Genomic DNA, 24,576 nt, shown 5'->3' on the forward strand with positions numbered 1-24,576 from the left:
CTTTCTTTCTTTCTTTCTTTCTTTCTTTCTTTCTTTCTTTCTTTCTTTCTTCCTTCCTTCCTTCCTTCCTTCCTTCCTTCCTTCCTTCCTTCTTTTTGGTTTTGTTTGTTTATTTTTTATTTTTTTTCGAGACAGAGTTCTCTGTATGTATATCCCTGGCTGTCCTGGAACTCGCTGGAGACCAGGCTGGCTTTGAATCTACCTGATTCTGTCTCCTGAGTGCTGGGATTAAAGGCATTGCCACTATGCCCAGCTGATTGCTTCCTCTTAAAGAAACACCTTGAGTTGGGAGCATATTTTGACATAAGGCACTGGGCTCATGGAGTCCCTCAGTCCTATGATAATGCTTCACTGATCTTGGTTCTACTTTGGCTTCCTACACAAATATGTTTTAAACAACTTTGCTATTATGTTCTTTTTTTTTTTTTTTTTTTGGTTTTTTGAGACAGGGTTTCTCTGTGTAGCCCGGGCTGTCCTGGAACTCACTCTGTAGACCAGGCTGGCCTTGAACTCAGAAATCCGCCTGCCTCTGCCTCCCAAGTGCTGGGATTAAAGGTGTGCGCCACCACTGCCCGGCTGCTATTATGTTCTTCTTGTGGTAGATTTTGGGGAAAAAAAATTGATCCTAACAAAAACATAGATAAACACTGCTGTCAAAGATAAACATGTAACCCAGTGTCCCTGCTCTGCTGGAATTTGGTCTAATTAGGGTAAGAGGGCAAGGTTTTTGTTTGTTTGTTTTGACACAGGGTCTCTCTACATAGCTCTAACTGTCCTGGAACTCACTCTGTAGACCAGACAGGGCTGATTTCGAACTCAGAAATCCACCTCCTCTACCTTCCAAGTGCTGGAATCAAGGTGTGCACCACCATGCCACCATGGCCAGCTTCCTTTTTTTTTTTTTTAAAACATCACTGATGAGAGGCTAGAGAGATGGCTAAGCAGTTATGAGCTTGACTGCTCCTGGTGAGGACCCTGCTTTGATTCTCAACACCCACAAACCATCTGTAACTCCAGTCAGGGGATCCAGCACCTTGTTCTGGCTCCTCGGACGTCAGGCAAACACGTGGCATATAGATATACCTGCAGGCCAAACACCCATACACAGAAAATGACAGGGAAGCTGCCACTGAGCAGAGCCTGAGGAATGCCACGACAGGAGGGTACGAGCCGCCAGTGGACAGGAGGGTTCTGGAGCTGCTCCCGTACTCTAACCCTTTTTTAATGTTTGCAGGGATAAGAAGCATGTGGACTGGGTCAGAGCTTACTTGAGTATTTGGACGGAGCTGCAGGCTTACATCAAGGAGTTCCATACCACTGGCCTGGCCTGGAGCAAGACGGTTAGTGAGTCTTCCTTCTCCCTCTTCCTCTCTCCAGGATAGGATCCACTGGCTTCTCAGACTTAAGTCACCAAGGCCAGAAAAGGAATGCTGTGGAGATGGTCCAGCAGTTAAGAGCTCTGGCTGATCTGTTAGAGGACCTGGTTTGATTCCTTGTGCCCACAGGGCAGCTCACAATTGTCTATAACCCCAGTACCCTCTTCTGTCCTCCTTAACTACCAGGTGCACATGTGAGACACAAACATGAATGTAGGCAAAATACTCATACACATTAAAATAAAAGAATAAATTAAATTTAAAAAATACAAAGACAGATCCTTACTATAAATTAACAAGTTAAACGCTACCATAAATATGCAGCTCACAGCAAATAAAGAAAAATATATAGGATAAGGAGTGTGTGACTATAGTTTTGCATTTCTGTTCAGGGGCCTGTGGCAAAAGAACTGAGTGGATTGCCATCTGGACCCTCTGTGGGATCAGGCCCACCTCCTCCCCCACCGGGCCCACCTCCTCCCCCAGTCCCTACCAGTTCTGGCTCTGATGATTCTGCTTCACGCTCAGCACTGTTTGCACAGATTAATCAGGGGGAAAGCATCACACATGGTGAGTATTTTGGCATGGACAGTTGTTAAAGCAAGTGGTTTCCATTAGACTTCATAAACCAGAGACTAGTCTAAACCAGAACCCTGGCTTGCCTGTGGGAACATTCATTTGGGGGTGTGACTTGCCTTCAAGTTACCCAAAGGGACATCAAACTTTAATTAAGTTTGGTGACTGACGGGCCAGTGAGATGGCTCAGTAGGTAAAAAGATGTTTGTAGCCCAAGCTGGTAGACTCTGAGTTCAGGCCCTGGAAGCCACAAAAATGAAGAAAAACTGATTGCACAGCTTTGTCCTCTCACCTCCACGTGCACACTAGCATGGGTTCCTCCTGTCTAGGACAACAACGGTCTGTAAAAGAGCCGCTGGCTCAGTGGGTAAAGGTGCACACCACTGAGCCTGATTGATGATTTGAGTTTGACCCCTGAGACCCACTTGGTGGAAGGAGAGATCCAACTCCTGCAAGTTGTCCCCTGACTACCCTCTCCCTCCCACAGTAAATTCATAACTTAGTATGTAATTTTAAGAAGTAGACACTGAACATAGGTAATGACAGTGAAGTCATTAACTAGCGTGTACGGGGCGCCTTCTTAGCCAGCTCACAGTGCTGGCAGTTTTCCCAGAGCCTGTGGCACAGATCCACATGGTCTCTGAAGTCATTGTGATGGATGCAAACTTCTCAGGATGTATACTTGTCACATGGGAAGTTTGCCAAATAGGGACTTACTGTTACAGAGAAAGTAGACACTTCTATCCCTCACTAGTGAAATTCCTTTTTTTTTTTTGAGACAGGGTTTCTCTGTGTAGCCCGGGCTGTCCTAGAACTCACTCTGTAGACCAGGCTGGCCTCGAACTCAGAAATCCACCTGCCTCTGCCTCCCAAGTGCTGGGATTAAAGGTGTGCACCACCACTGCCCGGCTAACTAGTGGAATTCTTACTTGACTTATTGACTAAGAATGTACTCATTTATACACTGTATAGTAGCCAGTAGTGGTGCAATTAGGGAAATATCCAGCATTAAGGAAAATGGCTTTTAACTGTGGTGTATTCTCTTGATAGGTACAGCCATGAGATACACATTTTCCAACAAAGGAACCATGTAATGGTTAAGGCAGTAGCCGATATAATTACTACCTCTTAGAGCAGCTATGATCTCCAACCCCATGGAATAAGGTGGATCTCACTGTCCCCCCTCACAAAACAGCTTCTACCTCCAAAACCAAACATATCACAACCAGAAGCAGTAATAGAGCTAAAACTGGCACTCAGTTTTGCTTTGTGCAGTCAGCATACTTTGGGCCAGCCTGTTTTACTAACTGTGTAATCTTTCCAAAAAAGAAAAAAAATGTTAAAATGAGAAAGGTTTTTTTTTAATTGAATATAAATTAACTAGATCAAATTTGCTAACACTCAGTATGGCTGTAACCATGTAAAGCAGTATGAGTAGAGACTAGGTGACAGACAGTAAATGACTCTTACCCATGCTCCTATAAGATCCAGTAAATGACTCTTACCCATGCGCCTATAAGCATGCCTGATGAAACTCACTGTGTCTCACACAGAGACCTGAAGTAAGAGGGGGCTTGTGGGGAAAGGAAGGGGCCAGCAGGAGTGGATGGGGAGCAGGAGAAGGGAATGGGGGTGAATATGAACAAACACATTCTATCCGTGTATGAAAAATCACAGTGGAACACATTGGTGTGTGTAATTAATACATGCTAAGAGAAAGGTAGGGATACTTTAAGTGCCAACACTTGATTAGGAGGGTTAGCTTTTTTTTTTTTTTTTACACTGAATTTTCTTCATTATGACATACTTTCCCCTTTATTATTACATACACTCTGTGTGTATATATTCCATATCTTTCTAGATCTATTTTTGTGCATTTATATATCCTTGCTCCTTCCTCACCTTCAACACACCTTTTTTTTTTTTTTTTTTTTTTTTTTTTTTTTTTTTTTTTTTTTTTTTAATAAAACCATATAACTTAGAGGACAAGAGAAACCATAAAAGCAGTTCTCCAAAGCTGTTTTGCAAGATGGTCTCTGAGGAGCTTGAGTTCTTGCTTTGAAGTTTCTGCTAAGGACTAGTAATAGCAGATCTTGTTTATTGCCTCAGCCCAAAGCTCTGGTATGAAGAGCAGGAACGAGGTAGCTGTGGTGTGTTCTTACAGCCCTGAAACATGTATCTGATGACATGAAGACTCACAAGAACCCTGCCCTGAAAGCTCAGAGTGGTCCAGTTCGGAGTGGCCCCAAACCATTCTCTGCACCTAAACCCCAAACTAGCCCCTCCCCCAAACCAGCCACAAAGAAGGAGCCAGCTCTGCTGGAACTGGAAGGCAAGAAATGGAGAGTGGTGAGTGAAAGGGGCCTGGACTCCATGTGTGCAAGGGAAGAAGAAGGCTTTAAGCAGAGCTTAGCTGAAGAGGGCGGGGCTCTGGCTTTGGTGGGAGAACAAAGGTTTGGGATGAGGCATGGTTTTTGCTTACATGTGCTTTGTGGTAAGAATCCTGGGATGTGTCTTCATTAGGAAAACCAAGAGAATGTTTCCAACCTGGTGATTGATGACACTGAGCTGAAGCAGGTGGCTTACATCTACAAGTGTGTCAACACGACATTGCAAATTAAGGGCAAAATTAATTCCATCACAGTAGGTGAGTCCCCTGTGCTTCCCCAGGCATGGTCTGACTTGCAGCCCAAGACGGTTAGAGCCACTTTCTACATCTGTGTACATTCTTATGTTACTGTCCTTTTCAGTTCCTCTGTTGACCTGCTTCCTTTCTTCTAGATAACTGTAAGAAGCTTGGCCTGGTGTTTGATGACGTGGTGGGCATTGTGGAGATAATCAATAGTAGGGATGTCAAAGTTCAGGTAACTTGATGTCTTGGCTTCTCCTTTTGGTCCCTGAAGAATTAATTGAGAAAGACACAGCAGACTCGCAGATGTTCCTTGGGCAGGAATCTGATTCTCCAAAGTCTGTAAGCTGAGCTACTTTGGATGTGGCAGAAGTTGGCTCTTTAAGGGAGCTCTTTCCAGGACCTGGCCCAGCCCATCCCCAGTTTCTAATATCTGGTGTGCACTGGGGGCTTTTGTGAAGTAGCATAATCACTTAAAACAGTGAACACTCTCTGCGGCTTAGTCTGCTCATATGTGCTGGAACTCAGTTTTTTTTTCCGTGCAGGTGATGGGGAAAGTGCCAACCATTTCCATTAACAAAACAGATGGCTGCCATGCTTACCTGAGCAAGAACTCCCTGGACTGTGAGATAGTCAGTGCCAAATCTTCTGAGATGAACGTCCTCATTCCTACGGAAGGCGGTGATTTTGTAAGTTTTCTTCCCTTCGTTTCATTTCCTTTTCCATCTTTCATTCCATAGTGTCTCTTGTGTGGCCTGGAGCTCACTGGTGATCCTTCTGCCTCTGCCTCCTAAGTGCTGAGATACAGCCATGTAGCACAAGACTGTTTCTTTGCTGTTGGAGGTTGAACTCAGGGCTTCTTCATGCTAGGCAAGCATTCTTTCCACTAAGCTATAACCCTGAGGAATATGATGTTAAAAACAGAAGAAATAAGCTGGGACTGTTGGTATACACCTGCATTCCCTGCATGGTCTTACCACATAACCCACCTAGGTAGGCCTCAAAATCTTCCTCCTCTGTCTCAGACAATGTCTGTCTCAGTCAGACAGGACTGAATACTCACTGAATTAGAGAGACTATTTGGTGGATAGTTGGCATTCTGCAGGTAAATCCCAACAACAGTACACACAGAAGCCAGGTAGTCCTATGAAGGAGGCTCCAGAGTGAGGGTCAGGAGGGTCATTCCTGCCGTTCTTAGTTAACTAAGAGTGCTGCTCCCCCATCCCCTGCTGGCCCCCCAATCAGGCTGTTGTCTAGAGCTAAGTCTGTCCAGGAGCACAGATCAGTCAACAGTGAACAGGGCAGATGCAGAGCAGTATGGCTGGGGAGGTTAAGTTTGTCTCACTCCATGTGTGAACCTGGTGCCTAAGTTCAGAGGAGGGCACCGGGTCACCTGGGACTGGCATTACAAATGGTTCTGAGTCACCACATGAGAAGCACAAGTTAAACACAAGTGTTCTTAACCACCGAGCCATCTCTTGAGCCCCATCGACCTGTTACTGCTTTTTTGCAGAATGAGTTCCCAGTCCCTGAGCAGTTCAAGACCCTGTGGAATGGACAGAAGTTGGTCACCACAGTGACAGAAATCGCTGGATAAGCGAATGCATGGGTCCTGTGCCCTCTCCCTTCACACCATGGAATACATCTGTATGGAGACGGTTCTTTTCTAGATTTCCTCTACCTTTCTGCTCTTAAACTGCTTCTCTACTCTGAGAAGCCCAGCTACCTGCCTTCACTGAATATACCTCAGGCTGAGACGGGCGGGACAGCAGGTCAGTGGATCTTCACGGGAAGGTGCAGCTTCTCTGTGAGCTTATGGAGCATCAGGCCCAGACTGGAGCACTGAAGCTTTCAGCTTTGGGGGTCATTCTACCAACAAACAGTCCTTGAGGGTTCAAAACATCCTGGAAACAAACATCAGAATGCATACTAGTCTCCTAACAGTGAGCATGGGGTTAGCAGGAGCCAGGGATTCCATTAGGTTCTAACCAACCTAGCTTTTCATTGTTGACAAGTGAGGCCAGGGTTGCACTCCACCAAAAGCTAAGGATTGTCACCCAGCATTCCAAACAGACTTGTTTCCTAAAAGCATCCTTCATTCTGCATTCCTTCCTGGGTCAGCGTCAACCACAACATAGTAGGCATTCCGCTTGCAGCTGCAGTACAGTAGCAGTACCCTTTTTTGAGGAAAAGAGTCTTAATCCCTTTCCCCCCCTGGGATGATTGCCTTGATTCCCATGGGGAGCAACTTTAAAAAAAGGGGGAAAAGAAAAGCAACACAGCATTCCAGGGAGTCTGGCGTTCCTCTTTTCCTGCCAGATGACTGTCCTCGTCGACTCTACTCACTCTCCTGCTTGTCATACTCAGCAGCTTAGGGCCTGGGGCGGGCGGGCGCAGGAGCCTGACTAGGGCAGGACCCCCACTGCGGCTGTGGAGGTCTCGATTTCCATCACAGTCTCACACAGCATTAGTACTGCAAACCCCAGGGCTCCCTCTAGACACACTGACCAAAAGAAATATGCAGCCTTTTTCTTTTTTCTGGTGGGAAAAGAAGAAGAGAGATTGTCCTGTGACTTCTGCCCATTACCTGAGGCCTGTGGAAATAAACCTTTATGTACTTAAAGTTATACAGAAAATAGAATAAAGTTAATACCAAACTTGGTTAGTTATCCCCTGATGTTTTCTGTACTGAGATGTGAAAATACTGAAGATGACACCGAGGATGAGAAACTACTCTTTATTATTGTTTAAAGACAACCTCAAAGCTATTTTCAGATCCTCCCACTTCCTGCCCTTAACCCTCATCCTTTTATTTGAATAGGTTTGAGAAAGGAAAAGGAAAAACGGGCAGTGGGTGGGTTCGGCAGTGCTAATGGTGCATTCATGAACAGTCATTTCTCCAAACCACTGCTCTATAGCAATCATCTGGAACATGCTGCGACCTTTCCAGCAGGGGGGCTAGTGAGTCCATGCTCAAATGCAGGACACGATGGCATCATCAGTTTAGCATGGGTTGATTTTCAGAGGGAAAAGGAAGTCTACAATATTCTTCATTTTCTTGAACCCAGTCAGCAGCAGTTTGACGTGTGCTGGTAAATAGGATGCAGGGTAGGAATGTCAAAGCCCCACCTTTTCAGACCGTTGCTCCCATTTTTTGCAATGGTGTGACACTTATGACACTTGTAATATTAAGGGCAGTGGCAAGAACAGCCACCTGGTTTTCAGTTCTCCACTCCCTATCTCACGGTATAGAAGACACACATTGCTGTAGGGTGTGGTGGTGCATGCCTTTAATCCCAGCTGAGAAGGCAGAGGAGCAGGTGATCTCTGTGTGAGTTCAAGGCCAGTCTGCTCTACATAGTGAATTCCAGGCCAGCCAGGGTTACAAAGTGAGTGAGCCCCTGTCTCAAAAAAAAAAAAAAAAAAAAAAAAAAAAGAAAAGAAAAGAAGAAGTACATCTCCTCTCTTAAGCACCCTGTTGGTAGTTCCCCCTTTTGTTACTAATTCTGTTACTGAGGATTAAAGATACAAGGTGAGCTCAGAGGGGCATGATGGGAGGCTTGTGGAGTGACTGCTAGGCGCCACTAGAGGGCAGCACTTACACAGGAAACCAGCCTTAAGAACCGATGTAGAAACATGTCTGGCCCACACAGCAGTGTTGAGAAATTGCTTGTGTGAACATCTCAGGACTAGGTACCACGAGGCTTTTATTTGCTTCAAATTTGTATGGGTTTTTGCCTTCAGAGCTTGTCTCTCTCTGCTTCACTTCCATCTCTTTTAGGCACAATTATTGTCTGCAACAGCAGACTCCCCTTTCTTAAAAGGGGCCTTGTCATATCACAAGGTTGTAAAACAATCTCCATGGTTGTTAGCTAATTAAACTTGAATTCAACACCATATGGTGATAGCAGGCGGCAAAGGATAAGATTAAGATCTGAGATCTTTCCAAGTAGGGCGTGTTAGGTGGTAACAGGGAGAGGACTGCTTGCAGGGTAGAGCTGCCGTTTCATGATCTCTGCTGCAAAGTGCAAGGGCTTCACTTAAGAAAAGGTATGATGTGGGCAGTAAACCATTCTTTAGACATTTGAAGATGGTCCCCTTCCTTTGCTAGAAACACCAGCTTTCCTGCTTTGTCCATTTTCTTTAGCCCCAGGCGGTCCTGTAGAGAGAAAGGCCATAATGAATCCAAGAGGTTTACTGAAAGGATTTTAGACTAACCCAATAGAATGTTAACATTTACTCTCAAGATACATAACTTTCCCCTCAGTATTAAACTAGAGGTATACTGTTGAGGGAAAAAAACCACCTCCTTTCAGATCTTTTGTTTGTTTGTTGTTTGTTTTTTGAGATGGGGTCTTGCTTTGTAGCCCTAGCTGGCCCCAAACTTGCAGCAATCCTGCTTTAGTCTCTTGAGTGCCAGGATTATAAGCATGTTTCAAACTGGTTCCTTCAGTTTGCTTCTAAGCATTAAAAATATATCTGCAAGGCCAACATGGCGTCACAGCCCTTTAATTCCACCGTTTAGGAGGCAGAGGCTGGTGGATCTCTATAGGTTCAAGGCTAGCCAGGACACTCAGGGCTACATGCTGTCTTTAAAAAAAGAAAAATACTGCTGAGATTGTTTTATGTTCTGTCCCACCCCTAATCCCAGATGGTAGAAGTAAACCCAGGACCTGCTCCTGAGCTGCATGCACCCAAGTGCCTACAGTCAGCTTTCTGAAAAGCAGCTGGGCAAGCAAAACTGGCACAGAACATAGTGAAGTCAAGCTGAGCCAAAGAGGAGAAAATGAGTCAAATAATGTTTTAAGATACAACCTATCTGATTCTTAGGATAATGAACTTAGGACATGTTAGAATCTTACACTGTCATCCCCAATAGCCAAGGTGTCAGGCTCTTTCTGGGAAGAGAAGATCAAGCATTCGAGAACAGTGTCACTGCATGTCTACCCTGGGTTTGAATTTCATGATAAGGAAGATCTTGGCTGTAATTTCCAAAGCTGCCAGAACGTAGCTTCCCTTTATTTCTACCTCATCCAAACAAGGATACCACGGGCATGGGGTCGGGGGGAAGGCAGAGGAAAATACACCTCTGAAATTGGGATGAGGGTGGGGGAGACTGTAATAAAAGGTGGTTTAGATATGGTACTTGGACATTTGTGAGTCCATCTCCAGTATAAGTAGTTTATGGCAAGCAGTAACTGGATGTGGTGAAACGCTGCAACTTGTGCTTGGGAGAAAGGACCTGCTGCTAGGCAGAATGCCCAACAGCCCCAGTTGAGAGATCAATGACAGATTTACTCTTGGTGCTGGGACACAAACCCAAAAGTCATCATGTATGCTAAGCACATGTCCTGCCACTGAGGCATACCCTCAGACCACCAAAGCCCACACCTCACGGCTGCCATGATATCACACCTCATCCATGTCTGCATTTACTTAGGGGCTTCTGGGATTTGTAGTAAACTAACTCTGTAAGAGAAGCCACTACCAAACCTTCTCTTCAAAAGCAAAACCTTAAGAGTTGATGTTTCTCTTTGTGTTTAAAAACCACGAGCAAGAGGTCTTAGGATCTAGTAGCTATCTATACATCAGCACCCAGGAAGTTAGCGTGAAGACACCCTACTGTGACCTAAGTCAGATGGCTTGTGAGCTCTTCGTGTTCTAGAACAGACAAGGCAGGGGTCTAGCCCACTGAACACAGCAGCTCCAGGAACCAGAGTGGAGAGAAATAGTTTCAGCCCCCCAAAGCAGATCGCTCCCTCCAGTACCTCTGTGTATAGAGCGGTCTCCTGGAGGGGAATGGTTTCCTTAGCTTGGCCACTTCTGTAAAATCCAAACCACTTCAGGAGAGAAGGAAGAAAAATAGGTCAGATCATGCACCCAGCACATTTTGAAAAATCATTTGAGGCTAGCTAGTACCTAAAACTACCAGCAAAATGAACACTGTAATATATCTGACAGCAAGCTAGAAGGAAGAATGGGACTGGGGTTTTTGGTTTTGGTGACCTGGAACTCACTGGTGTAGCCTAGGTTGGTTTTGACCTTGCAAGCTATCTATCTGTCTGAGCCTCTTGAATGCTAGAGCTATAGGCATTGTGTCATCATATGTAACGTAAAGATGTATGTTGAGTTATCTCCTTTTAAGGATCAATCTCGAGGGATGAGCTAATCCTCTTGAAATTTTCCGTTTCCCTGTTACTTGTGTTTCCTTCCTTGAGTGTATCTACCCTGGAAGTCCCTGATCTCCCCCAGTCATTCAAGGATGAATATAAAGCCCCTTTCCCACGAAGCTCCCAGTCCAGCAGGCACAGAACCAATTCACTGTATAGCACTGGGTCAGCAGACTTCTGTTGAGGCCAGATACAGAATCACGTGGTTGTGGCTGCCCACTTGCCATTGTGACACAAAAGGAGCAACAGAGCATGTGGGGAGTAAGGATTTTCTAATGAAATGCTTCTATAGACATGGAAATTCGGCTTTCATAGAATGTTCACAGAAAATATTTTAAATGTTTTCTCTGTTTATATATGTAGCAGTTCAGAGCTCACAGGCCACTCAAAAATATAGTGAAATTTGGCCTTTAGGCTGCCTTCCCCTGTGATTTGACAGTGTGAACAGAGCTTCAGTTGAGATTGGTGGTTTCTTACACCTGTCATCATAGCACTCGAGGGTGAGGGAAAAGGATTGAGTTCCAGACCAGACCAACTACGACGACCCTCCAAAAGGAGGGAACCAAAATCTGGGAGTAGAGATGGTATCCTAGAAGAATGATGTATTTAGCCTGAACAAAGAACAGGAGTAGTCAGATGGAGAAGTCAGGGAAAAGCTCTCGAGACAAGGGATGGAGAGAGAAGGTTGGGACATTTCAAGTACTAAAATATGGGTGACGAAGCTGGTCATTTTGAATCAAGGCAGGCCTAGATGTCAAGCTCAGGGTTCGTAGATGGGGCTAGTGATTCTGAGCCTTTTGGGTCACAAATCTCTTTGAGACGTTCATTAAAACTATAAACCCTTCCCCCACAGAATGTAACCACGTAACTTTTTCATAAAATTCTGGGTGCAACTAGGGGATTGCAACTGATTTGGTATCTCATTTATGGGACACCTTGTTCAGATGAAGGCTGGCAGTGAGAACAGGTTTTGCCCAGAAAGCAGCTATAGTCAGTACCATTGACCTCCTGCAGTCGGTTGGCGCTCTGTGGACATGTCTCACCTCCGAGTCAATAGGATCCACAATGGAGTCGCTCAAGAATTTCACCATTACAAACTTCTTGAGGGCCGACAGATTCTCCTTGTAGGACTCATTGACATTCTGGAAGAAGAGTGGACAGTCACGCAGGGTCACTACGGTCGAGTTCAGCCTTCCCTTAAAACCTGTCTGACTGGCATGTCGTGAGCCACGAGCTGGATTCTGCCATGAGTTCTGTCCACTCTATATACATTACTCATTAGGTCACAGGCTTCAAACATGACAAAATAAACAGAATCTGATTCTGTTCTTTGTTCTCTTTGTTCTCTGCTTCAACCTTTTTTTGAGTAAAACAATAAACACCCTCGAGTTGACCATCATATAAAATGAACTGTTAAGTTCACCAGAATGTTCCAAACCATGTTCGTGCCTGGGCACAGTCTATGCCCTTCCCTGAGTCTCTCAAGTAAGTCTTTTCTGAGAAAAACCTCCTCTGAAGGGCCCCACATGGAAGAATGTTGTTTGTGAAGACAGCAGCTATAAATTTCCACATTGCCCAGTGGGGCACCTATTGTAATATGTCAACAGGAAGGGGAAGACTTCAGAGAGGAGGAGAGCCAGGTGAGTTCCCAGCCTAAAAGGAACTGAAACCCATGAGCACTGCCTCTCACAAACAAAAACCCATGGTTCCTGGCATCTGTTGTGGGTATGTTTTGTAAATGGTCACTGCTGATTTCTAATGGCCAGAAAGGAATGCCTAGCCATGGGAGCACTTACCCTCTCTTGATTTATGTCTGCCAAGAAGATGCTGTAGTTTCGGTACATACCCTCATTGATGGGGTCATGCCAGTACTGTGCTTGCACCAGGCTGAGGAAGAAAAGGAATGAAGGTGACTGGGTGCTTTCAGTCAGCATGCCCGGAGCATGCCCTAGTGCCTAGGCAACCAAGAGACTTCAAAAGGATGAAAAAAACCAAAGCCTGAAGTGCCAGACCTTCCCTTCTAATAGGGAATACTTTTTAGACTTGTCAACAAAACATCTTACTGAGACTTGGCAGACACAGGAAGGGCAAAAAGATTTGGTGAAGACTCTCTCTTCACCAAATACTTGGCCTCCTAAAATACAGTGGTCCAGGCTGTCCCTTCTCACAGCCCCAGCTCCCCCACTCTCCTTTCCTCCTCTTTTATCCCATAAGACTCAGTCGCCTCTGCTTCTTCCTTTCCATTGTTATCCCTCTCCTCATCTTCCTCAGACTGGAATGGAGATTGAGCCATCTCAGAGTGACTATCAGTTATCAGAGTGACCCTTTCCAATCTGTTTATAAATGTGTTTGGAGCCAGATTTGGTGGTTCCCCTGTAGTAGCAGCACACGGGAGGTAGAGGCATAGTGTTTAGAAGTTCAAGGTTATCTTCAGGTACAGAGTAAATTTGAGGTCAGTCTGGGCTAACATAAGACCCTGAGGTGAAAAAAAAAGTATATGGAAGTCCTACAAAGTTTAATTTCACTGATACTTAAAAGTTCAGGGCTAGGAGCTAAAGATATGGCTCAGTGGTTAAGAGTACTGGCTGCTCTTCCAGAGGACCGGGTTTGATTTTTCCCTATCCACACTGTGGCTCACAAAGATCTAAAACTCCAGTTCCTGGGGATCCAGTGCCACCTTCTGGCTTCCTGGACACCAGGCCTGTACACAGTGTGCATACATACATACATACATGCAGATAAAACACTCAGAATAAAAATATCTAGTATATAAATAATTTTTTAAAAAATTCAGGGTTAAAGGTATAGTTCACAGATAATAGTATTTGTGTGACCTGCACACAACTCTGGGTTTGATCCTCAGCACTGCAAACATTAGATAAAAGTTCAACAGACTGTGAACATTTATAAAATACTACCACCAGTACTGACCCTGTCATGGCTTTAGCATTGCTGCTCACTAAGTTTCCCCTATAGGACCCTAAGGCTCTTATAAGACAGTAAGATGCTCTATACTAGGGTCTGCTAGCCCATACAGGGTGCGAGACAAGCTATGCTGGAGGCTGCGGTGGTGAGAAGACTGCAGGGGGTTGGGAGTCATTTCAGTGGCCCAGAATTTCAGGAGGCTGCTGGCTAAGGGTGAGCATGAGGCCAACCATCACTTAAGACTTTGCCATCAAAACGAGACAGCTAAGAGAAAGGGTCAGGAAGATGCAAGGGAAATTGTACTGTAAGGAGCTTGATGTAAGTGGTACAGCTCAGCGGAGGCCCAGGGATGGGCAGGAGGCTTGTGCAGCAGAGAGGAGGAGAACCAATGTGCACTCTCACTACTTACTTTTACCGATGAGGGGTAGATTGGGAAAGGCTAACTGATCTAAGTTATACTACAGCAGCAAAGGAAAGTCTACCCACTTCGGTGTTTTGAGATAGGGTTTCACTATGTAGCCCAGGATATACTCAAGTGGACACTCTTCCTCCCTCCATGTCCCCAGGGCTAGACTTTGGTTTGTTTTTATCAGGAAAGCTCTTGCTATGTAACTGACTGGCCTGGTCCTCACTCTGTAGCCAGTGGGGCCCTCAGACTTGCAGCCATTCTCGCCTCTCCTGAGCTCTTCTGGCATGACAGGTGTGAACCATCATGCTCTTCGAGGATTTGGGAACCAAACTCTTAGGGAATTCCATTTATTTCCTTTAGTGTGTGCCTGTGATGATCCTGTTATTCCTGTGGAGGTTGACACGGGGTGTCCTCTATCTCTGCACCAGATTGTTTGAGACAGTGTGATAGGCTAGCTGGACAGCACCTTCCCAGAATCACCTTGTCTCTGCCTCCTAGGGCTGGGGTTACAGATATTTGCCACTGCGGTCAGCTTTTTATGTAGGTGCTGGCAATCTGAAGCCAGGTCTGTATGCTTGCATAGCAAGCGCGTTAAACATTCAGCCACCTCTGGCCCAGGGATGCTTTTTTAAGTTTGGTTAGATTTGGTTTCCTTCTGGTCATCAGAATCCTCTCCCATACAAAAGATGACCTGGGATGATGGCAGAAAGAAATTTTCCTTTTCTTTACCCTTTCCCACCATTTTGTGTCCTATTTGCCATATGTGCAAATGAGGCTCTGCTCATATACATCTTAAAAAGAAAAAGCAAACAACCCTACCAAAATTAAATGGTGGCCTGAAAGTTAGTCTGTGTTACCAGCCGTTGAGAACTCAGAACACACAACACAGGGAGACCGTTAGTGCTGTGCTGTTGACTCACAGGCCTAACTCATCTATAGTGTCACACAGCACCCCTCAAGCCATCCTTCCTTAGCATCTCAGCCACCAGTGTCTCTCACCTAGACCACTGACAGACCCTAAGGAGTCTCTTGTTTTTCTTTGAGCCCTCTCAGAATCTACTTTTTACAAAGCAGTGGAGGGAGGCCTTCTGAAAGCACGACCAAGTCACATTAGTCTTCAGCTTAAAACCCCGACAGCTTCACACGCTGTTACAGAGAGGACAGCATTTCTCAGTGCTCCTTTCCTGGCCAATTCCTTCCATGGTAGGGCTCCAATTTGTCTCCTCAGGTCTCCCATCAGTCACTAAAGTCCACCCCAGCCCAGAACAGGACAAACTTGTCCTTGCTTTGGTGCTGGCCATTCTTTTCTTGGCTTCTCCCAATATTCCACCTCCTCTTTCACACCCCAGATGAAAGGTTACCAATGTAGGAAACACCTCCATCACGTGCACACCTGCATCTTAGCAGATTCCTTCTAAGGGGCCTGTTTCCCCTCCCCTACTAGCATGAGACCAGCGTGCCCAAATAGCTTCTACTCCGTGGTATCTAAGAAGTGTGCAACCAGGTGTGGCAAATAGTAGTTCCTATTTGATGAAACTGCGAATAAAAGACTTTACAACTGCAACTAGAAGGACAAATGACAACACCAGGAAAGGAAACAGAAATAGAAAGCTCCATGTTTTAATTATAGCTCAACTACAACAACAGACCAAACTTTTGACTTAATAAGAAATCAGGCTGCACTAAACAGCCTATACTTAACTTGTTTAACCTTAAAAATGGCTCTCCAGTAAAGCATGTTACTAACCTCAAGTCAGAGGATCAGAATGCCCAGGGCCACACAGCTAGGCGATAACAGAATGAGGGCTCTCCAATGACCCCAAGAAGAAAACAAGAGGCCACCTCCCTTTCCTTTCTATGTCTGAAGGTGACTGCCCCCAGCCCTGCCCCCCATCATTCCTTGGTACAAGCACACAGGTTTCCAGTTAGCTAATAGTTTCTCTGAGGGCTGGAGAGATGGCTCAGCGGTTAAGAGCACTGACTGCTCTTCCAGAGGTCCTGAGTTCAAATCCCAGCAACCACATGGTGGCTCACAACCATCCGTAATGAGATTGGATGCCCTCTTCTGGTGTGTCTGAAGACAGCTTCAGTGTACTCATCAATACAATAAATAAATAAATATTTAAAAAAAAAAATAGTTTCTCTGAGCTGCCTTCTAGGTGGGCATGCTGCCCCAGGATTTGGACTTCAGATCCATTCTGGTTGGGATCTATTCCTCGTGCATAATGCTGTGAAGTTTAACAGGAATGCACGATAGTATGCGTTTTCTTCTGTCCTTGACACAGTATTCAGCAAGCCCTCTTAGTCTGGAAGCTCATGCATGGTAATGGTTTGGCATCTTCTTGTTTGTTTGTTTGTTTTTAGTTTTTCCAGACAGGATCTTTGTAGCCCTGGCTGTCCCGGAACTTGTTACGTAGAGCAGAGTGGCCTCAAACTCACAGAGATCCAGCTGCCTCTGCCTCCAGAGTGCTAGGATTAAAGGAAGGTGCCAGCCCTCCACCCCTCATCAAGAATTCTCCCTTAGTCACTTCCTGCCTGGTACATAACAGGGTTAGATCTAAGTCTTGCAGTTAAATTGCTGAGAGAGTAGATTTTTCGTCTCCTATCAGGGTTCAGGGTGGGAAAAAAAGTAGTCACCTGAATGTTTGAAGAGTCAGGGAACTGGGAATTCAGACTACTCCTGCCTCAGGTTTTCAAAAGGTCCTAGTTTGGCCCTGCCCAATTACCAAAACCTAACTTACTGTACGTTCCCTGTCTCCAAGCTTTCCTGGGGCCCTAGAGCATGGTTCTCTGCAGCGAGCCTTCTATGAAGGTAAAGCCTTTCAGCTGAGCCACAACGGTACCTACAGCTGTCCTTCACATGCAGGCATCTTGTACTGGCTCCTTGCTCCTCTCTTGTTTTCTGCGCCTCTTTCAAGTCCTTTATTTATTTTTATTTAGTTTTAATTATTTCCGAGACAGGGTTTCTCTGTATAGCCCTGGCTGTCCTGGAACTCAACTCTGTAGACCAGGCTGGCCTCGAACTCCCAGAGATCTGCCTGCCTCTGTCCCTCTGTCCCTCTGCCCCGAGTCTACCACTACATCTGGCCTAATTTCTTTTTTTAAAAAAAGATTCATTCATTTATTTTTAATTATTTTAAAATGTGCACTGGTGTTTTAACTACATGCATGTCTGCATACATCAGAGTGCCAGATCCCGTGGAGCTAGAGTTACAGACAGTTGTGGGCTGCCATGTAGGAGCTGACAACTGAACCCTGGTCCTCTGGAAGAACAGTCTCTTGACAGCTGAGCTGTCTCTCCAGCTTCACATTTACTTATTTTTTTTTTATGTATATGGGTTTTTACCTGCATGTATGTATGTGCACCATGTGCAGGCAGTGCTCCCAGAGTCAGGGAGCGTCATGCCAGCAGGGCACTCCCACAGTCTAGACCTGACAGCTGCACTCACCGTTCTTGCACAAGTTTGGAGTAAGCACCAGCATTAAGGGACTTCCTGATGAAGTCACAGATGTGAGAACTCTCTCCTGGGCATCGGGGGATTCCAAAGACACCTGGGTAGGAAAAAGACAACCATGCATCACTTTAATAATCATATATGGAATGCCACTGTAGCGGGCACTGTGAAACTGGGAAAATAAAAGCGTCCAGTGCTGAGAACTAACAGCACTGCCAGTTTCCTCCTGGCACTCTGCCAGAGACCTCTGCCCCAGCCTCACCCAAGTGTGGCTGTTACATACAGCACATGGTTGCCTCATCCTCTTTCTGGGGAAATCATCTGGTTTTGTGTCCCCATCCCAAGTCATACTTTCATGGGTGCATTTCCCCTTCCTGTGCAATCTACTTGACAACTAATGCAGTGCAAATATTCCGTGGGTTGTTATTACACTGGGTTGTTTAGGGAGAGAGAAAAGAATCTGTACATTAACAGTACAGATATTTCTTGAAGTTTCCTCTGCCCTCCCTTGCCACCCCTTCCCTTTCTCTTTTGATGAAGACAGGGTAGCGTCTAAGCTCAGGCTGAACTCAAACCCTCTGAGGATGATCCTCCTGCCCCCAATCCCTAAATTCTGGGTTTCTAGGCACATACAAACACCATGGCCTTTTCCAGAATAGTTCTCATCCGTGGATCTTTGAATCCACAGATATGGAACACCTTGGGTTCAGAAGGCCAAATGTGAACTGGGGTGCAGCTCTGTGGTGGAGTTCTTGTCTCATATCTGGAGACCCTGGGTTTTATCCCCAGCAACACACACACAGACACACACACACACACACACACACACACACACACACACACACACAGATGTGCATACACGTGTATATATATGTACACGGATAATAATCAGTGATGAATTTGGGAAGGAGTGGGAAGAGCTGGAGGGTCGAGGGCTGGAAATGATGTGAATATAATACATAAATACAAAATAAACTTTTTAAAAATTAAGTAAAAAAATTGCTGGGCAGTGGCACACGCCTTTAATCCCAGCACTCAGGAGGCAGAGGCAGGTGGATCCCTGTGAGTTCAAGACCAGCCTGGTCTACAGAGTGTACTCTGGGACACTCAGGGAGGGCTAGCCAGAGAAACTGTGTCTTGGAAAACTAAAATAAATACATATAAAATAAAAAGAACATTAAAGCTCGCATCTAAGCTTTAATTTCTGTTGTCAATCATGTTGACAATAACATATAGCGTGAGACAGTTCTAATCCAGTGACATGCCTTTCCCCACAAATGGGTTTTTCTAAGTGGTATTAAAGGTTAGAACAAAAAGCTTACACACTGGTTAGTGTCAGTAGCACAGAACAAACGTCAGAGACCATGGAATGCCATTGTATTTCCCTTCTTCTGGTTGTGCTAGGGCGGAACCCAGGGCCTTGCACATGCTGGACAACTGGATGACCACCAGGTTACACGCACAGCCCAACTTACTCCTGCGAGTCCTCAACTATCAACTGTCACTGGGATGGAACTCTTACCTCTATGAAATCTAACCAATTAAGTAGATGAGATGGCCACCAAGGATTTGCCTGTGCTACAGAGCTCTGCAATCTGGGGAAGCTTGCTACTCCATTGGTGATGGTTACTTGGTTCCATTATGTAGAAATGGGATTTGACGAGAGTGGCTGACTTAGTGTACAAATCAAACTACTACATCCTTGGCTTCTTGAGTGCTGGGGTAAAAGGCATGAGCCACTACCACTTGGCAATACTACATTTTAAAAAAGCAAGTAGGCAAGGCTGTGGAGATTTCTTAATGGTTAAGAGCATGACTAGGTCTTGCAAAGGACCTAAATTCAGTTCTCAGCACACATGCAAGGTGGCTCACAATTACCCATGACTCCAGCTCCAGGGTATCTGTAATACCTCTGTTCTTCTCTTCTCACATCTCCCCATACATGTAACTAAATTAAACACACACACACACACACACACACACACACACACACACACACACACACACACGATGGGTTATGGTGACACATGCCTATGATCTCAGCATCTGGCCAGCTGAAGAAGAAGAATTGCTTACTTTGAGGGTATCCTAGGCTACCAAACAAGAACTTACCTAAACAGAAGGAGGAGCAGAAGGGGAAAGAAAGAAACAAAGAAAGGATAGGAAGGGAAGAAGGAAGGAAAAATGAAATACAAAACATCAGATGGACAGGGGTTAGAGAAGAGGAAGAGAATCATGGGAATAAAGAAGTGACCATTAGTTACCTTGATGTTGTCCCCCAACTGAAATCAGAGTCATCATGGGAGGTGTCGGGCATCTCTGAGCCACTGCCCTCCTGGAGAAATCAAGAGTGGCTGTCAGCTCTGATGGTCAGATTAGAATATATCAACAGTCACTTCACAGATTAAGCTATTTAATACATCATGGGTCCTCAAACCACAGAGTTACAAGATCTTATTTCATAGACAATAAATCAAGCAAGGCTGGGGAGATGGCTCAGTCTGTGAAGGGCTTGTCATGCAAGCAGGAGGAACTGAGCCTGGATTGCATACTCCACCTTAAAAAAAAGAAAAGAAAAGGCTCGGACAACAGTAATCCAGTAATATCAAATGGGAGGGTAGAGACAGAGGGTCCCTGGGGCTTGCCAACAGTCAGTCTATTAATACTGAGCTCCAGGTTCATGGAGAAATCTTTTCTCCATGGTGACGATGATGACAACGATGACGATGGCTACGACAACAACAACAACAACAATAAAACAACAACAACAACAACAATAATAAAATGTTGTCCAGGGAGGGTTAAGCACTTGCTGCCAAGCCTAATGACCAGATTTTGACTCCTGAGCCTCATATAGTGGAAGGGGAGAACTGATTCCTCAAAGCTGTCTGTCTTCTGACATACACACACACACCAAGGCATACACACCACACACACACACACACACACACACACACACATGCATGGGTGTATGCATGTGCATACACACATATACATACACACAAAGTAGACAAATATACTTTAAAATTTTTTAAGTTAAGCCACGTAGTGGCAGTGCACATATTTAATATGAATACTCAGGAGGCAGAAGTAAGTGGATCTCTTGAGTTCTAGGCCAGGCTGGTCTACATACTGAGTTCTAGGACAGTCAGGCTATACTGAGAAACCATCTCGAAAAACTAAAAAAAGAAAAAAGAAAAAAAAAAGTTAAAATAAGGGCTGGAGAGAGATGATTCAGTGGTTAAGAGTGTTGGCTGCTCGAAAAGGACTCAGGTTTGGCTCCCAGCACCTACAATGGGTCACTCACAACAACTTGTAACTAAAGCTGGAGGTGATCCGAGGCCCTCTTTGGCCTCTGTGGGCACCACACTCACACGTGCACATATCCCAACATATAGATAATTGATAAAAAGTAAAATAAAATCTTTACAACTTTTTCTAAAAAAGTAGGGTAGAGAGTTGTTGGAGACACTGAACACTGATTGACCTTTGCCCTCCACACACATGCTCACACATCTGCACACATACAGAAAGAAAGAAATTAAGTTCCACAAAGCTTTTTACACAGTGACATTTTAAGAATAATTTCCTCTCTATGACAGGGGAAGATACCAAAATAAAATAATCCAAGTCAATTCATCTGAATAGAAGAAATGTCAATTCCATGTAACTGGTACCGTGGCACAGAAGGGAACTTACAGGAACTGGCCTCCCTGGGAGAAGCCAATAGCATTGTATCCCTGCTGCAACTTAGGATCTTTTTCGAGAATCTGACACGCCATGCTGACTTGGAGATTGACATTCAAGAAGAAGCTGTTCTCCATATCCTAAAAGAGAAGTAGCAAGGAGTGAAGACAAGGAACTGTATGTAAATAGCACCTTCTCTAAGACAGGCGCTGGCATGAGTCACAGCCTGCATGGCATGGCACCCGCACATAGCCACATACATAGCTGAGCAGGATGGAACAATCCTGTAGTTCAAACACTTGGGAGGATGAGACGGAAAGATCAAGTTCTAGGCCAGCCTGGGCTACAGAGCAAAATCCTACATCCCAAAATAAAATACAACCAAACCAATGGGGCTATGGTTTGCTGCTAAAAATGCAAGGTGAATCGTTCAAATAGCACCGTCTATCAACCCCCCCCCCACCCCCGGAACGAGCCGGGATCTTACCTCTACCATGTTCTTCCCAATCTCTAGAGACAGGATGTAAATCCCAGGTATTTCCTTTTCAACCATCTTTTTAATGGCACCCATGCTCATGGGGTTACAGCAGGTGTCCCCTAGCCAAGAAAAACAACGGTGGAAATTCGTGAATCGAAACATTATTTAAGAAGCAAAAACCTTTTATGTCTCAAACCAAAGGGCATGAATGAATAAGAAAGGGCGGCACATGGGACGGGGAGAACTTGTAAACAATGGTGTAATACAGGGCTTCTCCAGCTTTTCCTACACAGCACCCTTCTCACGTTAGAAATTCTTTTTTTTTTTTTTAAAGATTTATTTATTTATTTTAAGTATATGAGTACACTGTAGCTGTCTTCAGACACACCAGAAGAGGGCATCCAATCTCATTATGGGTGGTTGTGAGCCACCATGTGGTTGCTGGGATTTGAACTCAGGACCTCTGGAAGAGCAGTCAGTGCTCTTAACCGCTGAGCCATCTCTCCAGCCCACGTTAGAAATTCTTAATGCTACTTTGGTTATATGGGGTGCATAAAGTATATTTGCAAATCAAACATTTACTGATAATGAATCATAAAGAAATTTACTGTGAGATACTTCTTTGGTATACATGAAATTTTATCATTTATTAAAGTGGAAATTAATTTTACAAAATGCTGCACATTGTACTTGTTTATTTTTATATAAAGGATTATATTTTCATCTTGGCATAGTAGGTCACCGTCTAAACCCAGCACTCAGGAGGCAAAGGCAGGCAGATCTTAGGTGGACTCTAAGGTTTAAAAAGCTCATGCCAGGGGCTGTCTGTCTGTTCATCTGTCTGTCTCTGGATCAGGATGCAGCCCTCAGCTACTGCTCCAGCACCAGGACTGTCACCAATGGACTCAACCTTTGAAACTGTAAGCAAGCTCTCAAAGTGCCTTCTGAGAGTTGCCTTGGTAACGGTGTCTCTTCATAGCAACAGAACAGTGACCAAGACATTGTTCTTGTACAGGACCCAAGTTTGGTTCTCAGCACTCAGGTTGGATAGCTCACAACTACATATAACTCCAGCTCCAGAAAATCTGATGCTGTCACTATCTGGCTTCCTAGGGCATCTACATGTACTTGACATACACTCACATAGGCATATACATATATATACACAAAAATAAAAATAATTTTAAAATGAAAGAAGTGAAGAGGCTAGACAGACAGGTCTGCAGTCCAGAGCACTTCCAGAGCTTCTGAATTCAGCTTCAGAACCCATGTCGGTGCCTCACAACCACCTCTAACTATAGCTCCAGGGATCCAACGATGCCTTCGTTTAGTCTCCATGGTCTCCCCCCCCTTACACACACACACACACACACACGCACACACCACAATTTTTCTTAATCTTAAAAAGTAAATTGGGAAAGGATGCAAAGACACTTCTCTAAGAAGACAGAAGATGATCATTAGAGTCACAGTTGACGAAATGCAAGCTAAAATGATGAACTGTCAATCCATACCCACCTAGACGGCTTCAAAACAACTTAACGTTGTTGTTCAGGCAGGGTATTGCTTCATAATCCTAGCTGGACTAGAACTCTCCATATAGACCAGGCTGGCCTCAAACTCAGAGATACCTGTCTACTACTGTCAACCTCTGTCTCCTCAGTGCTGAGATTAAAGGTGTGTATCACCATATCTGGCAAAAAAAAAAAAAAAAAAAAAAACCATTTTAAAAATTAGTAAATAACTATTAGTGAGGACATGGGGAACAAGGCATGCTTGTACCCTGTTAATGAAACTGTACCAATGTAATCTCTGTGAAAAAGTATGGTAATGACTTTAAAAAAAAAAAAGAATTAAGCAGCCAGGTAGTGGTAGTGCATGCCTTTAATCCTAGCACTGGGGATGCAGAGGCAGGCCTATCTCTGTGAGTTTGATGTCGAGGACAGCCTGGTCTACAGAGTGAGTTCCAGGACAACCAGGGCTACATAGAGAAACTCTGTCTTTGAAGCAAGCAAACAAACAAACAAACAAAAAAACTAAGCATGCAATTATCAAATCTACTCCTACTAGATAATTAAGAAAAATGAAGACATACAGTAAGACCTTACACAAATGTCTGAAGTGGTATTACTGGTAATAGCTAAAAGGTAGACATAAAGCCAAATGTCCATTACTGAATAAATAATCTGTGGTATATTCATACAATGGAACACTATTCACTCATAAATGGAAATGAAGTGCTGACACATGCTACAACTTGGATGAACCTCAAAGCATGTTCCGTAAAATAATCCTGCACAGTAGATAAATTATCCAAGACCTTTTACCTGTTGTGTCCAGAGTAAGATACCCCACAAGTGTAGGAAATAGGGTGGAGGTTATCAGGAGTGAGAGGAGGGAAGGAAACAATCACTTAACCCATATGGAGGGTTTCCTGGGTGCTGACAAGTTCTGAAACTACAAGGAAGCCTCAGCTTGTGAACAGGCTTAGCGCCACTGAATTGTGCACTGAAAACTGTGAACCTGATGTTACATGACTTTCACCTCAACAGTAACAGACAAAGAACACAAGCTTAAGCTCTGTCTAGCAGGTGCTAACAAGCTTCAGAAGGCCATGTAGGGCTGGAGAAGCAGCCCTGCTGAGAGAGTGCTTGCCCAACATGTACCAGGCCCTGCGTAGGACCCCAGGACTGCATAAACTAGACAAGGAGTGCACAGATATAGTCCCAGCACTTTGAAGGCAGAGGGAGAAGAATTACAAGTTCAAGGTCATCCTTGGTTTCTTAGTGAAGCTCGAGGCTGGTCTGAGCTGCATGAGTCCCTGTCTTAAAGCAAAAGAGAAATAGAAAGAAAAAAGAGAAGGTAGGCATA

At 44.7% G+C, this 24,576-nt stretch overlaps 2 protein-coding genes across 5 annotated transcripts in view; one reads left to right on the top strand and one right to left on the bottom strand.

The window, feature by feature from the left end:
* Cap1 (cyclase associated actin cytoskeleton regulatory protein 1) overlaps positions 1-7,242 on the top strand; it is a 27,213-nt gene extending 19,971 nt beyond the window's left edge. For all 4 annotated transcript variants that reach the window (XM_028773842.1, XM_028773843.1, XM_028773841.1 and 1 more), the window contains exons 7-13: positions 1,235-1,340; positions 1,769-1,946; positions 4,117-4,301; positions 4,476-4,599; positions 4,734-4,816; positions 5,127-5,270; positions 6,095-7,242. In XM_028773842.1, coding sequence (XP_028629675.1) covers positions 1,235-1,340; positions 1,769-1,946; positions 4,117-4,301; positions 4,476-4,599; positions 4,734-4,816; positions 5,127-5,270; positions 6,095-6,178 — 904 coding nt within the window. In that variant the 3' untranslated portion in view covers positions 6,179-7,242. The remainder of the gene's footprint in view (positions 1-1,234; positions 1,341-1,768; positions 1,947-4,116; positions 4,302-4,475; positions 4,600-4,733; positions 4,817-5,126; positions 5,271-6,094) is intronic.
* Positions 7,243-8,264: 1,022 nt separating this feature from the next.
* Positions 8,265-24,576, bottom strand: part of Ppt1 (palmitoyl-protein thioesterase 1) — a 19,157-nt gene continuing 2,845 nt past the window's right edge. The window contains exons 2-9 of the mRNA XM_028773849.1: positions 21,715-21,824; positions 21,240-21,367; positions 19,805-19,875; positions 17,535-17,637; positions 12,548-12,638; positions 11,795-11,893; positions 10,350-10,421; positions 8,265-8,740 (exon numbers count right to left, since the gene is read on the bottom strand). Of these exons, the coding sequence (XP_028629682.1) occupies positions 8,618-8,740; positions 10,350-10,421; positions 11,795-11,893; positions 12,548-12,638; positions 17,535-17,637; positions 19,805-19,875; positions 21,240-21,367; positions 21,715-21,824 (797 nt within the window). The 3' untranslated portion in view covers positions 8,265-8,617. The remainder of the gene's footprint in view (positions 8,741-10,349; positions 10,422-11,794; positions 11,894-12,547; positions 12,639-17,534; positions 17,638-19,804; positions 19,876-21,239; positions 21,368-21,714; positions 21,825-24,576) is intronic.

The sequence above is a fragment of the Grammomys surdaster genome, unplaced genomic scaffold (genome assembly GCF_004785775.1).
Source record: "Grammomys surdaster isolate TR1022 unplaced genomic scaffold, NIH_TR_1.0 235, whole genome shotgun sequence".
Classification (NCBI taxonomy): Eukaryota; Metazoa; Chordata; class Mammalia; order Rodentia; family Muridae; genus Grammomys; species Grammomys surdaster.